The sequence below is a fragment of the Hemitrygon akajei genome, chromosome 1, assembly GCF_048418815.1.
Source record: "Hemitrygon akajei chromosome 1, sHemAka1.3, whole genome shotgun sequence".
NCBI lineage: Eukaryota > Metazoa > Chordata > Chondrichthyes > Myliobatiformes > Dasyatidae > Hemitrygon > Hemitrygon akajei.
The window spans coordinates 127,335,238-127,353,360 of NC_133124.1; the positions used below are offsets into that span (position 1 = coordinate 127,335,238).

Consider the following 18,123-nt stretch of genomic DNA (forward strand, 5'->3'; position numbering starts at 1 on the left):
ATCATGGTCTCTCTTTGGGTGCTTTGCTATTGCTTGTTGGGTGGTGGTGCTGAAGCTTTTTTTGCTGAAATGGATTGGGGGGTTGATGCTGCTTGCACAGGGGAGGGGAAGAGGGAGCTTTGGTGTTCTAACGTTTTTCTGTTGTTCATTCTTTTGGGGTTCTGTTTTTCTTTGTTGTCTGTGAAGACTATGTATTTAAGGTTATACACTGCATATATTCTCTGATAATAAATGGAAACATTTGAGGAGAAATTTCTTTAAATAGAAGGTGGTGAATCTGTGGAATTCTTTGCCATGGACGGCTGTGGAGGCCAAGTCATTGGGTAATGTTGAAGTGGAGGTTTATAAGTTCTTGATTAGTAAGGGCATCAAAGGTTACATGGAGAAGGTAGGAGAAAAGGAGTATTTCTAGGGGAATAATACTTAAGCCATGATTGAATGGTGGAACAGCCTAATTCTCCTCCTATGTCTTGTGGTCTTATTCTTTTAAACTTACCAAGTTTACTTAATATCTCAGTGTGGCAAACTACACAGTTTGCTATAGTTCAGTGTCAATATTGAAGATTGAAGCCCAAAGGTCGATCAGATGTCTGGAAATTGACTACCTGTGTGTATGGGTGGACGGGAAGGGGGTGGAGGGAGAAAAAGATTTGTTTTGCTGCCGTTGTTTTATTGTTTAGGATGTGTGGTGACACTTGTGGGCTGCCCCTAGTATAGCCTTAGGTGTTAACATAAACAACATTTCACTCCGTGTTAATATGAAATAAACATGAATCTGAATCCTCTCATCTCTGGAACAGCAGATACTGGAATCTAGAGGAGAAACACAAACTGTTGTAAGAACTCAGCAGGTTGAGTGTCATCTGTGGGGGTGGGGGGTGGTATCGTTGATAGGTCAAGCCAAGACCATGCATCATTAAGTTAGGGGCTATGGGTACGCTCATAATATTTAATCATTGTTTGGATGAGTACTTAAATAGCCATAACAATAGAAATCTAAGAAACAAGTGTTGTTTGTGAGATTATTGCAGATGGGTAATTGCTGGTCAGGATGGATATTGTCAGCAGAAGGGGTGGCTGTATAAGTTTATGTTACCTAGCAGTATGCATTATCTTATTGTCCCAAAGTCTTTCACACCATATTAAGAACTGCTAAAATCCATTTTATAACCAAGTTTTAGTAATTATTTCTAGCCCTTTTCAATGACTCAAGGATTAGTGAGAGCAAACAATTGTTAGGTCTGAATCACAGGAACAAGGTTTGACTCTTGGCTGAACTTTTCAGCGATGCTACCAGTTTTCGTTTTTTTATTTGGGTTTTTGCATTTTCATCTGATGTTTATGGAAAAGGAATAGAAACTGAAAATGTAAGAAATCATCTTGGGCTAAAGAGCCTGCAGTGTGCTGTAACGTTCCATGAAATAGCTAGAATATCAAGCAATTCTCTGTGGAGAGAGAAACAGAATTGAGTTTCAAGTGTTCAATATGCCAATGGACAATGGACCTCAGAGATAAAATAAATGTGACCATTGTTGAGAATGGCGACTGTTGTAACTACAGAAGGGTCTCTCTACTTTCTTCACAAAGTAGTATTATTCTCCTCAACCACCTCCTGTTCGTGGTAACATATTTTTACTCTTTCTACTTCTCTTCTAATATTTATATCTGTGCCCTTGTAATGCTACTGTGACACGGTAATTTCCTTTGGGATCAATAAAGTATCTATCTCTCTCCTCTGTGGCTGAAATACCGCTCCCTGAATTACAGTGCAAACTCTATCCATCTAGAAGCACAGGGTTGTGATCTTCAGTACACAACAGACGAAAAGTCAGGGGATGAATTAATCATTGTAGATAACATTTTTGACAAAATTCTATAATTCTACCAAATAAGTCTGTGAAGCATCCTTCTTAAATTTCGTTGCTTTCAGGAATTCAAGGCCATGCGACTGGGATCCTACTTATGGTCAGATATAGCAATAATCAAAGGAGGGGAAACATTGTTGAACTGAAGGGGGGAGAAGAGGACTGGTGGAGAGGGCAGAAGGGGTATGGGGCAGGGACCGAGAAGGGTGAAGCAAGGGAGATTGGGGTAGAGAGCAGGGGAGGGGTTGGGGCATAAGGCAGGTGGGTATTGGGCAGCAGTTGAGTTTAGGGAGTCAGATAAAGGTCAGGAAAGCAACTGAACATATGTTTATGTGTAAGGAGGTGGGAGACATGGTTGCTTTTCTCTATGGTACAATGTGTATTACTAATGTGAAAAATCCATTCAGTTCATAACAGAACGTGCCTTGTTGAATTTTATAACTAGATATACATTCAGTGGCCACTTTAGTAGGTACCTTCTGTACCTAATAAAGTGGCCATTGAGTGTATGTTCATAGACTTCTGCTGCTGTAGCCCACCTACTTGAAGGTTTGATGTGCTGTGCATTCAGATACCGTATGCTCTTCTGCACACTACTATTGTAGCATATGATTATTTGAGTTACTGTCACCTTTCTGGTAACTTGAACCAGTCTGGCCATTTTCCTCTGACCTTTCTCATCAATAAGGTGCTTTCACCTATAGAACTACTGCTCAATGGATTTTTTTTTTGTTTTTCCACACCGTGCTCTGTAAACTCTAACTGTTATGTGTGAAAATCTCAGGAATTCAGCAGTTTCTCAGATACTCAAACCATCCTGTCTGGCACCATCAATCATTTCAACGTCAAAGTCACTTAGATCACATTTATTCCCCATTCTGATGTTTGGTCTGAACAACAACTGAACCTCTGGACCATGTCTGCATGCTTTTATGCACTGAAGTGCTACCACATGATTAGCTGATCAGATATTTACTTTAATGAGCAGGTATAGAGGTGTACTTAATAAAATGGCCAATAACTACAATTTCAATGCACTTTTTTAAAAAAAAGTAGCACTGCTTCTTTTTTCCCCAAATACAGGATATTGTTTCTGCAGGTAACAACCTGGTTACTTATCTTCCGAAATATGCTAATTTCCCTATTTGTCTCTTATATTTATTGCACATCATATTATCTATCTGAATTATTCAAAATCCTGGTGATCCAGTATAAAATTGGAACCTGCTGGCAATCATGATTCTTCATTTTTGACATCCAAATTAACCTCCTAGATTTTAATAACCTTCAAACTGCAAATCACCTCATTAGTCTTTGTTAACCTGATGGCATAAAGATCTATATCTCTAAATTTTGGTGATTGCTCCCTCTCCCCCTTCTCTTATCCTCGTCTGCCTATCACATCCCTCTTGTGCCCCTCCTTCCCTTTCTTCCATGGCCCACTATCCTCTTCTATCAAATTTCTTCTTCTTCAGCCCTTTTACTTCTTCCACTTATAATCTTCCAGCTTCACAATTCATCCCTTTGGCCCCATCCACCCACCTTCCCCCCTCAACTGGTTTCAACTATCACCAGCCAGCTTTTACAGCTTCTCCTCCCCAAAATTCTTATTCTGGCTTCTTCCTCAATCCTTTCCAGCTCTGGTGAAGGATCTCAGCCTGAAACATTTTCTGTTTATTCCTCTCTGTAGATACTGCCTGACCTGCTGAGTTCCTCAGCATTTAGTCTGTTTTCCAGAGTCTTTTGTTAATTGTGGACATTTCTTTTCTTAGAGCTCTATATTCCTACATACAGTGCTTTGTAAAAGTATTTAGCCCCTAACCCTTTATTTACATAAATTAATATTACAACCAGGGATTTTGATCGATTTAACTGAGAATTTTTATTTATGAATGCCATGTTCCTTATTTCAAAATAGAGCCCAATAATCAGGGAAAACTGTGAAGCATGAAAAACTAATAACTAAAAAACTGAAATGTCAGCACTTCAGAAGTATTCATCCCCCTTTGCTCTGTACTTAGTTGAACCAACTCTCTATTAGCACGAAGTCTCTATTAGTTTTTCACAATGTGATGGAGCAAGATTTGCCCATTCCTCTGAAAAATTGCTCAGGCTGTGCCAGGTTAGAAGGAGTCAGTGGTGGACAGCAACCTTGAGGTCTTGCCAGAGATGTTTGACCAGGTTAAGGTCAGGACCCTTACGGAGCCAATAAAGGATATCAATTTTCTTCATTTGAAGCCACCCCATGGTTGCTCTGGCAGTATGTTTTGGGTTATTGTCCTGCAGAATGATGAACTCCTTCCCCAGTTTAAGCTTTCTAGCAGAGGCTAGCAGATTTTTATCCAGGATCTCTCTGTATAGCTGCATTCATCTTCCCATTAATCCTGACCAGATTTCCAGAACCTACTGCTGAAAAGCATCCCCATAGCATGATGCTAGTGTTACCTGGCAAAGTATTACATTTATGTCATATGTACCGCTTATTCTGAGCACAAGACCTTCTTCCACATCTTTACAGCACCTTCTAAGTGTCACTTTGCAAAGTCTTTATGGGCAGGGATATGTTATTTTTTAAACCAAGGCTTCTTCCTTGACACTCTACCATAAATACCCCTTTTGTGCAAGGCCTTAGAGATTGTGGAGTTATGAACTTCATCTCCATTTGCAGCCAATGACTTCTGCAGCTCCCTTACAGTGACTGTTGGCATTGTAGTAGTCTCTCTTTCAAGTACCGCTCTTCTCTGGTGACTAAGTTTAGAGGGGCAGCCTGACCTGTATCTTTCCCCAGATTCGGTTTTGTATTATCCTTTCCCTGACTTTGCTTGAATGTTTTTTTGACTTCATTTTGGTTTGGTTTGTTGAAAATCTACCATACCGATGGACCTTGCAGAGAAAGGGAGTATTTATTCTTATGAATTCATTGCAAACAGGTGATCCTCCAATTTCCTACATCAACAAATTAGGTGATTTGGTAAGGTAAATTATTGCATCTGAAGAAAGTTAGTGTAGTAATTACAAAGGGGATGAATACTTCTTTAGTCTCAGTTTTGATTTTTAATTTTTTGTAAATTTTTGGCAAGTTTCAGAATATTTCTTTTGATTTGCCATGACGCACAATGTTCTGTAGATTAGCTCAAAGACTTCTTACTTCAGTGTATTTAAAATTTAGAAAATGATACAATAAGAACATGAAATAGTTGTGGGGGCTGAATACTTTTCCAAGGCACTGTATACCATTCTACCATCATCTGCACTCTTTCATTATTCTGCCTACTTCTTATTCAGCCAGCATCACAGGAATGTGGTCATGTCTATAAACAGTCATACTGCATGGAAATACACTGTCTTGCTCCAAGCATGCATTCTTTTCCTGTACAAGTCTGTTTTATTATTCTCACTTTCCCATCCATTTACCCCAGATTCAATCACTTACCCTTGCACAAGGGACAATTTAAAATGCCTGTACGTTGCAGGGATGTGGGAGGAAGCCAAGGCACCCAGAAGAAACCCACACAGTTGTGGGTAGAACATGACAGTAGATGTCAGGATTGAGCTGGGGTTCCTGGAGTTGAGGCTAGTAGCTGTGCCACTGAGAAAGCAAAGTGTTCTCCAGCACTTCTTCTGAACGTTCTTATCATCACAGTATTAAATGTCTTCACATTCTTCAGATAATATTTCAAATTTTATAAATTTTGCAGCTAAATCAAATATTCTCACTTTAAGTTTTTCCTGAATGAGCTCAACTTCTTTACCTGGTATGTTACATTAATATACTTAAAAGCATTAACTACTGAATTTCCATCTGGAAAATTCCTCATTGCTCTTTTGTGTTCCTTATCGTAACTCAGTTTCAATTAAGGAAGGCATAGAATCAAATCTGAACATACCATGTTTTTTTTCTTCCCAACTCTTCGACTGCGAACTTAATATAATGGCAGACACAACGAGTTTAAAATGCAGAATAAAACTGAGGAATGTGACACTGCCTTGTCACATGTAGAGTGCATACTGAAATTTACGTACATGCATGCAACGTGCACACATGCACAAAGAAGGTAGAATATGCAACAGGAAAGTCAAACACTAAGTAAGGCATGCATGATGCTGAAACTACCATGCTATTTGTTTAGTGTATTTTACTGACCTAGCAATAAAGCACAGAGCAGGCCCTTCCAGTCCTGAGCACTACATTGCCCCAGCAACCCTTGACAAACCTAATTAACCTAGCTTACACACGGGAACAATTTACAATGACTAATTAACCTACCCGGTACACCTATAGACTGTTGGAGGAAACCACAGCACCCGGGAAAACCTGCACAATTCACAGGGAGGACATACAGAATCCTTACAGGACGGCACCAGATTTAAACTCCAAACACCAGAACGCCCTAAGCTGGAATAACATCATACTAACTATTGTGCTATTTGGTATAACTTAAATGTTAGGGACATAATGAAGGAATTATTAAAACTTTTTAAGCAAGGAGTTAAGTACCAAGCCCTATTTAGAACAGACTTCTAGACAGAAAAAACTGATCTTTATTCTTTGGACTTGATATGCCATTCTCTCACTCTCCCATGGATCCCATGGGTTTTATTTTCTTAACCATTCTACCTTCAGAGACTTTGTATAAAATCTCCTTTACATTCATATGGACTATATCAAATGAACTTCCCCAAAAGGTTAAATCATTGGCCAGACATGACCTTTTTGTAATAACAACAAGCTGAGAGTCTCTGATTAATCTGTCTCTCACTTATTGAAGGTAAATATTGTACCCTAGAAAGGATTTCAATAACATTTTCATTCCCAAAGTTAACTGATATATTTTTCCTCTTTCTGAATATCAATGCAATAGCAGTCCTTTAATGCTGTGGTGGCATTTTAGGAGCATGAACGGGACCTCTGGAATTTCTTCCCTTGCTTCTTTAAGTACCCAGGACAGTATTTCATCTGGGCTTAGCAATTTCTGCCCATGTAAAGATGCAACCAGGACTTGCCCTTTCTCATTGCTACCATCAGGGAGGAGGTACAGGAGCCTGCTGATACACTCTTGATGTCTTACAAACAGCTTCTACCCATCTGCCATCAGATTTCTGGACAGACAGTGAACTCAAACGCTACCTCACTTTTTGCACTACTTAATGATTTTAGTTATTTTTATTGTAGCTGATAGTAATTTTATTTCAGTATTGCACTGTACTGCTGTTCCAAAGCAACACATTTCAAGACATATACCAGTAATAATAAACCCGATTCTGATTCCGTTTCCACTTTTAGTCAAACTATATTAATACTGTTTCGGTTTTATAAGAGGCTTTAAAGTGTCCAAAAACTTAAATGTTGTGCATTTAACTCAGTAAATGATCTTAATAATGGTCCACCTACCTTATTTCCTAAAACTGAGTCTCCCCTGATCTTATTCTGTTAATTCTAAAACTTACCTTTAATACTAATATATGCATGTACTCATTTAACCAAAATATTATGTACCTAGATCCAAATTTAACTGTTGAGCTATAAAAATCAAAGAGTTTTAGGCCAATATGCTTTTGTTAATATATTACTATTTATTACAGAGTTGTAAATGTACAGTAAATCACATAGCACAATTTCCTTCACTACGAAAGATTTACTATTGAAAGGTTGAAAGAGTGCAGAAAAAAATTTACAAGGACGTTGTCAGGACTTGACCTGAGTTGTAGGGAAAGGTTGAACAGGTTCGGTCTTTATTCCTGAAGTATAGGAGAATGGGGGAGGGATTTGAAAGAGGTATACAAAATTATGGGTGGTATAGATAGAGTAAATGTAAGCAGATATTTCCCTGTTGAAACTAGAACTAGAAGTCATTCGTTAAGGGTGAAAGGTGAAAGAGGGGAAGCTTCTTCACTCAGAGGGGGGTAAGAGTATGAAATTTGGTACATGGATAGGAGAGGGGTGGAGGGCTATAGACCAGCTGCAGGTCAATGGCACTGGGCAGAATAAATAGTTTAGTGTGGACCAGATGGACTGAGTGGCCTGCTTCTGAACTGTAAAGTTCTATGACTCTATGATAATGTACATCATATGGAATTAATAGTTAACTGAATGCATTTACTGTTTTAGAAAATCTCATCTCATTGGTGAGGATAAGTTCTATTAAGTTATCATATCTCTATATAATCTAAATTTATATTGAAATGAACTTACTAAAATGTATGATTTAATAAGCCATGTACACTAAATTGTGATTCTTCTTTAAATATTTGCTTGCATATAAATGTTTAATTTAAACTACGGTAAGCTGAAATCTATACTCAGTAGCCACTTTATTAGGTACACTTGCTCATTAATGCAATTATATAATCAGCGAATCATATGGCAGCAACTAAATGCATAAAAGCATGCAAACATGGTCAGGAGGTTCAGTTACTATTCAGGACAAACATCAGAAAGGGGAAGAAATATGATCCAAGTGACTATGACCATGGAATGATTGTTGGTGCCAAATGGGGGTGGTTTGAGTATGTCAAAAACTGCTGATCACCTGGGCTTTTCATGCACAACAGTCTCTAGAATTTACAGAGAATGGTGTGAAAAACAAAAAAAAACAATGGCAGTTCTGTGGGTGAAAATGCCTCGTTAATGAGAGAGGTCACAGAAGAAAGGCTGACTGGTTCAAGCTGACAGGAGGGCAACAGTGACATACAACAGTAGTGTGCAGAACAGCATCCCTGAACACACAACAGTTTAAAGCTTGAAGTGGATGGGCTACAGCAGTAGAAGACCATAAACATTTCCCTAATTAGGAGATACCTAATAAAGTGGCCTCAGGATAAATTCATATTGAAATGAGTTTGTACTATCTATGATTTACTAAGACATGCGTGCTAAACTATGGTGTCTCTTCAAAATTTTGCTTACATACAAATATTTCATCTAAATTCAGTTGAAATTTACAACTTATTACTTACATAGGGATTAGTGAACTCTGGATATTTTATGAAATGACATCCAATCATAAAGTGGCAAGCAAGCATCAGGAAAACATTCTTTCTCAAAAGGAAAATCACATACAAACATCCTACTGATGATCCTACCTTATCTTTGGCCTGCGTTTTCATCTCATAGGACAGCTGGAGCAAGCAGATAACTGCATTCTTTGTGACTCCTTTCCCCATGAAAGATACTGCATTTCCTCCCCATTCCACATAAAAGGATGAAATGACCTGATAGATGGGTGTAAGTCATAAAGTTCACATGAAATGAAACATCTTGGCAGTGCAGTGGTGAAAACATTTACCTCATGATTCCTTGCAGGTTCAGACATAGGTCTTGCTCAATCAATATTGACAGAAATAGACCGACTATTTTTGAAGAAAAGGACTAATACTGAAATACCCTCACTCCGGTGAGGGTACAGAGGGTATTTTCTTTGTTTAATTTCCACATATTTCAAATATGTCAAGAATCAATTTATCATTGAATTTCAAAATTGAATTCTTAGTTTTGCAATTCAATAAAATGATTATGATCATTTCTATTCTCTGACATCATTTTATCAATCTCTTTGTTGCAGCTTACTTCGCATTAATTAATTCTTTATCGTTTTTCCTTTAATGATAGATCAAAGGGAGTGAGAATGAAGGGAACAGCAATTTAGATTAGTTAATGAAAAAAAACTGGAAGGCTGAATTTTTCTCAGCTGGATAATAGTATTTTGAATATATTAACTTATTTAAAACTGTATCCTGAACTCAGGTAAGTCACCGATTGAACATAAAATTACCTCTATTTCTCCAACACACATCGAAATAAACAGTGAAATGGGATATTATGTGTCCCAGTCCATGGATTTTGCTGGAGCAGCCCACAAATGTTGTCAAACTTCCAGCACCAACATAGTACATCCACAACTCACTAACCCTAACTGTATGAATGTAGGAAGAAACCGCGTACTTGGTGGAAGCCCATGTGGCCCCGAAAAAACGTACAAAATTCCCTTACAGGCAGTGGCAGGAATTGAATTCTGATCGGTGATTTGTAGCCCGCCAGAGTCATATGAACTACATGCAAAACCATCTGGCCTATCTCACCTGCCTCTTGCCTTGCAAGTTCTCCCTTTCAGATACTTATCCAGCTCCGTTCTGAATGCTGCAGCTGAATCCATCTCCATTACTACTGCTGGTAGGATACTCTAGAACTAAAACACATGCTGGAAGTATAAAAATGATTTTCCTCATGTTACATCTGTTTCTATTGCTAGTCCATCTAAACCCTATGTCAATCAGCTCTTCATTCCCCTACCACTGGGTCCATTTCTATCTGCTCGGACTCAATCCTTTCTAAATTTAAATACTTCCAGATCTCAGGTAGATTGGCAAAATCAAGTTGTTGCTGGATCCCCACAGCAGGAATTTCTAGAATGCCTACGAGATGGTTTTTTAGAGCAACTCATGGTTGAACCCACTAGGGGAATCAGCTATTCCGGATTGGGTGTTGTGCAATGAACTGGAATTGATTAGAGAGCTTAAGGTAAAGGAACCCTAAGGGCCAAGTGATCATAATATGTTTTGAATTCACCCAGAAGGCTGAGAAGCAGCAGCTAAAGTCAGGTGTATCAGTATTACAGTGGAGTAAAGGGAAATGCAGAGGCATTGAGAAGGGAATTGGCCAGAATTGACTGGAAAAGGACTCAGGAAGGAATGACAGCAGAGCAGCAATGGCTGGAATTTCTGGAAGCAATTTGGAAGGCACAGGATACATACATCCCAAAGAGGAATAAGTATTCTAAAGGCAAGATGACACAAACTTGGCTAACAAGAGAAGACAAAGCCAACATAAAAGCCAAAGAGAGGGCATATAATAGAGCAAAAATTAATGGGAAGTTAGAGGATTGGGAAGCTTTTAAAAAACAACAGCAGGCAACTAAAGAGTTATTCAGAAAGTAAAGATGGTATACAAAAGTAAGCTAGCCATTAATATTAAAGAGGAAGACAAAAGTTTCTTCAGATACTTGTAGTGTACGAGAGAGAGATGAGAGTGGATATTGAACAGCTAGAAAACAATGTTGGAGAGGTAGTAATGGGAGACAAGGAAATTACAAAACTTAAGAAGTATTTAGTGCTAATCTTCACTGTGGAAGACACTAGCAGTATGCCAAAAGTTCAAAAATGTCAATGGCAGAAATGTGTGAAGTTGCCATTACTAGGGCGAAGATTCTTGGGAAACTGCAAGGTCTGAAGGTAGATAAGTCACCTGGACCAGATGGTGTACACCCCAGGATCCTGAAAGAGGTAGATGAAGAAATTGTGGAAGTACTAGTAAAGATCTTTCAAAAAAAACACTAGATTCTGGAACAGTTCTGGATTACTGGAAAATTGTAAATGTCACTCCACTCTTCAAGAAGGGAGTGAGGCAGAAGAAAGGAAACTATAGGCCACTTAGTTTGACCTCAGTGCTAGGGAAGATGTTGGGAGTCAATTGCTGAGGATGTGGTTTCAGGATTCTTGGAGCACATGATAAAGTAATCCGTAGTCAGCATGGCTTCTTCAAGGGAAAATCTTGCCTGGCAAATATGTTGGAATTAGTTGAAGAAATAAAAAGATGGATACACAAAGGAGACTCAGTTAGTGTTATGTATTTGGACTTTCAGAAGGCCTTTAACAAAGTGCCACACATGAGGCTGCTTAAGAAGTTATGAGCCCATGGTATTAAAGGAAATATTCTAGCATGAATAAAGCAGTGTTTGATGGGCAGGAGGCAAAGAGTGGGAATAAAGTGAGCCTTGTCTGGTGGCCACAGAGATCTGAGCTGAGACTACTGCTTTTTACATTATATGTAAATGATTTGAATGACGGATTTGATAGCTTTGTTGCAAAGTTTGTGGATACAAAGGTAAGTGGAGGAGCAGGAAGTTTTGAGGAAGTAGGTTTCAGAAGGACAGACAGATTAGGAGAATGTGCAAAGTGGCAGATGGAATACAGTCTCAGGAAGTGTATGGTCATGCACTTTGGTAGAAGAAATTACCAAGAGTTGACTGTTTTCTAAATGGAAAGAAAATAACTGAGGCACAAATGGACTTCAAAGTCCTTGTGAAGGTTAATTTGCAGATTGAGTCTGTGATGTTAGCATTCATATTAAGAGAATTAGAATAAAAAAGCAAGGATGTAATGTTGAAACTTTATAAAGCACTGGAGAGCCTCACTTGGAGTATTGTCAGCAGTTTTGGGCCCCTTATGATAGAAAGAATATGCTGAAACAGAAGAGGGTTCAAAGCAGGATCACAAAAATGATTCCAGGACTGAACAGCTTATATGTAGAGCATCTGATGGCTCTGGGCTTGTATTCACTGGAATTCAGAAGAATGAGTGGTGATCTAATTGAAACTTATCAAATGGTGAAAGGCCTTGATAAAGTGGATGTGAAGATGTTTTCTATGGTGGGAGAGTCTAAGACTAGAGGACATAGTCTCAAAATAGAGTGGTGCTCTTTTAGAATGGAGATGAGGAAGTATTTCTTTGGCTAGAGAATGGTGAATCTGTGAAATTTGTCGCCACAGGCAGCTGTAGAGGCCAAGTCTTTACATCTATTTAAGACAGAGGCTGATAGATTCTTGATTCGTCAGGGCATGCAGGGATACAGAATGGAGGGGTGGTAGGAGATTAGGACTGAGAGGAAAAATGGATCAGCCATGATGAAATGGCAGAGCAGACTCAATGAGTCAAATGGCCTAATTCTGCACCTATGCCTTAACTCTTTGCAACCTCCTCTATTTCAAAGAAAGTAGCCCTAGTTTCTCCAGGATATCTACATAGCCAAAGTATCTCATTCCTGGAATAAATTTCTTCTGCACCCTCTCCAAATCTCCACATCTTCTTTAAAGTGTAATGTCCATAACTGTACACAATATTTCAGTTGTGGCTGAACTGAGTGATTTATGAAGGTTCATCACAACTTCCTTGCACCCAATCACAGCAAACTGTTCGCTACCAACTTACACCCTCTATATCACATGTTTTTTGAACCATTTTCAGAACATCTTCTCTTGATGAAAATTTACATTGGTAACGAAATTTGCCTGCAATGCAACAGCACTGCCTTTGGTTGACTGAGGTAAACGTGATTACTTCAGACCCAGCAGAAAAGTTTCAAGAGCCACATAGTAATGTGGCAGCTCTATAAAACCCTGGTTAGACCACACTCGGAATATTATAGTTCTGATTGCTTCATTATAGACATGATGTGGAAATATTAGAGAAGATTTACCAGGATGTTGTCTGGATTAGAAAGTACATCTTATAAGGAGAGGCTGAGAGAGGTAGGATTTTTCTCTTTGAAGTGGAGGACGACAGGTGAATTGATTGAAGTGTACAAGAGGCATAGAGTGAGTGGATAGCCAGAGACTTTTCCCAGAGCAGACATGGCTAATAAGAAGGGGCATTATTTTAAGATGATTGGAAGAAAGTAGAGCGCGATGTTAGAGTTAAATTTTGTTTTAGAGTGGTTGGTGCATTGAACACCCTGCTAGGGATGGTGTTAGAGGCAGTCACATTGAACATTTAAGAAACTCTTAGTAGGCACCTGGATGATAGAAAAATGGATGGCTATGTAGGAGGGAAGGGTTAGATTGATCTTGGAGTAGGTTAAAGGATTTGGAAAACTTTATGAGCCAAAGGGCCTGTGCTTTGCTGTACTGTGCTGTATTGTTCTATGTTCTATAGTATCTGTAAGAATGTGAAATGAAGGAGAAAATTCATGAGAATGTACATATTTACACTCTAGCTGAAATGTCTCCATATTAAAGGTCTCTTGTTAGCTTATTAGTTTTGCCTGCCAAGCTTCATTTCTAATTTGCTAACGATATACACTGTATGTCCTCATTCCATTCAAATCTGACCTTTTGCAAATCTCTTCTAAACTACATGAAACCAATGATCAATGTTTTCTTGACAGTGCCTACTGACGATTGTTCCACTTAACCTGGGTCAACTCTCAGAACCAAGTCCAAATCCAGCACCCCTGGTAGAGTGTTCCACACACCCACCACACTCTCTGGTTACCTCTGACAACCCCAATCTTCTTTCCTTCAAGCACCTTAAATAGGGTCTAAGATACTCTAGATAGCTACATGGAGCTTAGAAAACTAGAGGGCTATGCGGTGGAGAAATTCTAGGCAGTTTCTAGAGTAGGTTATATGGCTTGCATAACATTGTGGGCCAAGGGGCCTGTAATGTGCTGTGGATTTTTATGTTCCATGTTCTGTGATACCCCTTGGGAAAAGGTCTCTAGCCATCCACTTGATCAATACCTCTGTTCATCTTCTACACTTCTATCAGTACACCTCTCATTGTTCTGCTCTCCAAAGAGAAAGACCTAGCTTGCTCAATCTATCGTTAAAAAACATGCCCTCTGATCCAGGCAGCATACTCCACGTCACTCCTACAATATAATGAAGCAACCAGAACGGAACACAGTATTCCAGATGTAGAATTCCAGCCTACAGAGTAGTTCCAGTGTCTATAGAGATATTGTTTTTTTTATGTTTGCTGAAATGTTCCTTTATTTTTTTCCTACAGCTGCTATGTGTACCTGTTCCAAGTTTAAATCTCATTTAAAATTTAATCATTTCACAGATTATGCCAAGTATTTGAATGCATACCTCCAGAAGGCCAGTCAGATATTTAGTACAAAGTGAGTAGGATTCCACAATGGCTGAATGCAGACTCCATCCAGGAAGAGCCAGGACGTGGACCATTCCACGTAGTGCCCGCTCTAATGAAGGAAGCCCATAGAAATTTGGAGCATCTGTAATCCGTAAGCACTGCAAGAGTTTGACTGACAACTGGGTTCTGAAAGGACCAGCCAAAAACAGGCACTTCCTGAAATGAAGCACAGAAAAAATTAACTTTAATTACTTAAACATTTTTAGTGAAACAAGCTTAAAAAGAGTAAAGTACCTTTCTACATGCTTTTTATATGATGCTCTTACACCCGCCTCAAAAATTCCCTCTGGCAACTCTTTCCTTACTCTCACCACCCTCTGCGTGAAAAAGTTGTGCCTCCATCCTTTTAAAAACTTTCCTTCTCACCCTAAACCTTTGCTCCCTATTTTTGGACTCTTCTAAACTGGGAAAAAAAGACTGTTGCCATCCACCTTATCTATGCCTGTCATAATTTTAAACAATACAATATGATATTCAACTGAGGAATGTTGTGTCAGCCAATCAGGATGGTGGAAATGGGAGAAAGTTCGAGACAGCGGGGCGGAAGGAGATTTATGACAGACAGTGTGGTTCACAAGTTTATTTTGGCAGGAGCTGCAGAGGACAGGAAGGAAGATGGCTGAGGATGCCGTGGGAAGGAGCGTCCCTGTTGCACAAGGTGCTTTGTACAGATGAATGGCTCCAAGGCAAAGGGCCAATACTCCTGAGAGAGTACCCATTTCTTCAAGATAGATTTTGAGCGACGTTTGGGACACAGTGTGTGCTTTCATGCAAGCCATGGGTCCAGCGTGAGAGTTAAAAACACCAATATGAACTCCAATTTTATGTGCACATTTGAAGTAGGTTAACTGGAATGGGCGCCTTTATTTATTTTTTCCCTTTTCTCTTTCTTATGAACTGTTTGATAAAGCTGAAATTTGTAAATATACTTTCTTTGTAATTTTATGCCATGTACAATTTCTTATTTCTTGCTGACCAACAATCATGTAAAGGCAGTATTTATGCAGCATTCGCTCAAATCAAGGTTTCTTTAATCGAACATGACGACATTCCTGCTTGGTTGTACCCCAAATCATACCAACTCCAGACGCCTATTGTTAAAGAAAGGTGGCCTTCTCACCGCTGAGTACTGTGGCTGTTAGCAAGGCCGGCAACGAGCCTAGTGGGGGGACTTCACTAACAATGCCAGCTCTTAAAATGTTAAAGAACTGTATGCTCTGTTCACAAGACTTATTCACTTCAAGACTTAAAAGCAGCAGGTTGCAACAAGATGCATTTAAATCAACTTAATTAAAACAGAAAGAAAATTATCTTGGACTTGTATTTATCCACAGCTCTTTCCTCCAAAAAAAAACCAGATCTGCTTTATTGTGATTGCAGCAGATACAGAACACAGATTAGTTTACTTTCTAACATTGGATACCACAAAACGTCCAATAGCAGATTACAACAGCTCAAATTAGGGGAACTGTCAGTTTTTATTCAGAAAATGCATGAACCCAAATTTAAAACAAGTGTCAAAACCTTCAGTAACTTGAATTTTGGATCTTCTCATTTTCTCCATACCCCAAGTTTGGAGAAAGTAAGAGGAGCCATGGACACTCACATGGGCCCCAGCTACATCTGCCTTTTCACAGGTTACATGGAACAGTCCGTGTTCCGAGGTAACATTCCCCAACTCGTTCTCTGCTCCACTGACGACTGCATTGGTGCTTTCTGCACTCATGCTGAATTCTTTAACTTCATCAATTTTGCCTCCAGCTTCCACCCTGCCTTCAAGTTTACTTGTTCATCTCATCTCTCTGGAGACACACTAACTACTGATATCTTTTACAAGCCTACTGACTCTCACAGCTACTTTGACTATACTTCTCCTCACCCTGTCACTTGTAAAAAAGCTATTCCCTTTTCTCAGTTTCCCCATCCCTGCTGCATCTGTTCTCAGGATCAGGCTTTCATCTGAGATATCCACCTTTTTCAAAGAACAGGGTTTCCCTTCTTCTTCCACTGATGCAGCTCTCACCCACATCTCCTCCATTCCCCACACATCTGCCCTCACCGCAACTCTCCAATGTTATTGCAGGGTTAGAGCTCCCCTGTCCTTACTTACTGTACCACCTCACGAGTCTCCATATTCAGCACATCATTTTCTGTATCTTTTGCCATCTACAACAGGATCCTACCACTAAAGCACATCTTTGCCTCCCCCCCCCCCCCCCGACTTTCCACTTTCCACAGTGATCGCTCTTTATGTGACTCACTTGCCTATTTGTCCCTCCCCACTGAGTGTGGAGTAGTAGGTAAGGGCAAAGGGAACTGTATCCCTGTTATTGCTGTGGGAGGATAGGGTGAGGGCAGATGTGCAGGAAATGGAGATGTAAGTGAGGGCATCATTGATGGTGGTGGAAAGGGATCCTCTTCTTTGTTACTCCCTTCTCCCTTGTCTTCATTGATCTCATTCCTGGCACCTATCTCTGCAGACAGGACAAGTGTTATAGATGCCCTTACACCTCCTTACTCACCACCATTCAGGGCCCCAAAATAATTCTTCCAGGTGAGGCCAATTGAGAGTTTATCAGGCTTATGTGCTCTATGGCCTCCCCTACATTGCTGGGACAGGATCTTTTGCTCCTTCTACCACAAAAAGGTGGGATTTCCTGGTGGCCACCCATTTAAATATGACCCCATTCCCATTCCGGCATGGCGGTACATAACTTCTATTACTGCTACCAAGAGGGCACAGTCAGGTTGGTGTAGCCTCCAACCAATGGCATAAATACTGATTTCTCCAACTTCCAGTAATTTGTCTCCCTCCTCCTCTCTTTTTCTATCCCCGATTCTGGCTCCCTTTCTCTTTTCCTCACCTGACCATCACCTCCCTCTGATGCCCCTCCTTCTTCCCTTTCTCCCATGGTTCACTCTCCTCTCCTATCAGATTCCTCCTTCTTCAGCCCTTTACCATTTCCCCCTTTCGTCTTCCAGCTTCTCACTTCATCTCCAATCCCACACCCACCCAACCACCTTCCCCCTCAGCTGGTCTCACCCACTATCTGCCAGCTTATTCTCCTTCCCTAACCTTCACCTTCTTAATTTGGCCTCTTCCCCTATCCTTCCAGTCCTGATGAAGGTCTTGGCCAAAAACATCAACTGTTTATTCATCAACAGATGATCTCTGACTTGCTAAACTCTTCAGCACAGTAAGTTAAACTGCTAGAGAACAAAAAGTATCAAGCTCAGCCGTCTTTACCTGTCTGTAACAGAGGTGAGGGATCGTAATATTGCATTGAAGAATCCTGTCAACTCCTTCTGTAACTTCTGTCTTACAAGACTATCAACTTCATCCATTTCACCTTGAGCTGGTGATTCGGTCTGCACCAGTAAATTCAGCAGTGAACTGCTTTCCTATCACATCAACAAAATACCAACAAAGAGTGAGTCAAGTGTTAAATTTCTTTAAACTTACAACCTGACAATTTGGATGATGATTATTGATGTATATTTGCACTATCTATTCATACCAGCAGCTCTGTCATAATGTTAATAATTTAAA

At 39.7% G+C, this 18,123-nt stretch overlaps 1 protein-coding gene across 1 annotated transcript in view; it reads right to left on the reverse strand.

Annotated features, from left to right (window-relative positions):
• Nucleotides 1–18,123, reverse strand: part of rttn (rotatin) — a 243,030-nt gene that overhangs the window by 94,366 nt on the left and 130,541 nt on the right. The window contains exons 27-29 of the mRNA XM_073051703.1: nt 17,821–17,975; nt 14,510–14,729; nt 8,949–9,077 (exon numbers count right to left, since the gene is read on the reverse strand). Coding sequence (XP_072907804.1) covers nt 8,949–9,077; nt 14,510–14,729; nt 17,821–17,975 — 504 coding nt within the window. The remainder of the gene's footprint in view (nt 1–8,948; nt 9,078–14,509; nt 14,730–17,820; nt 17,976–18,123) is intronic.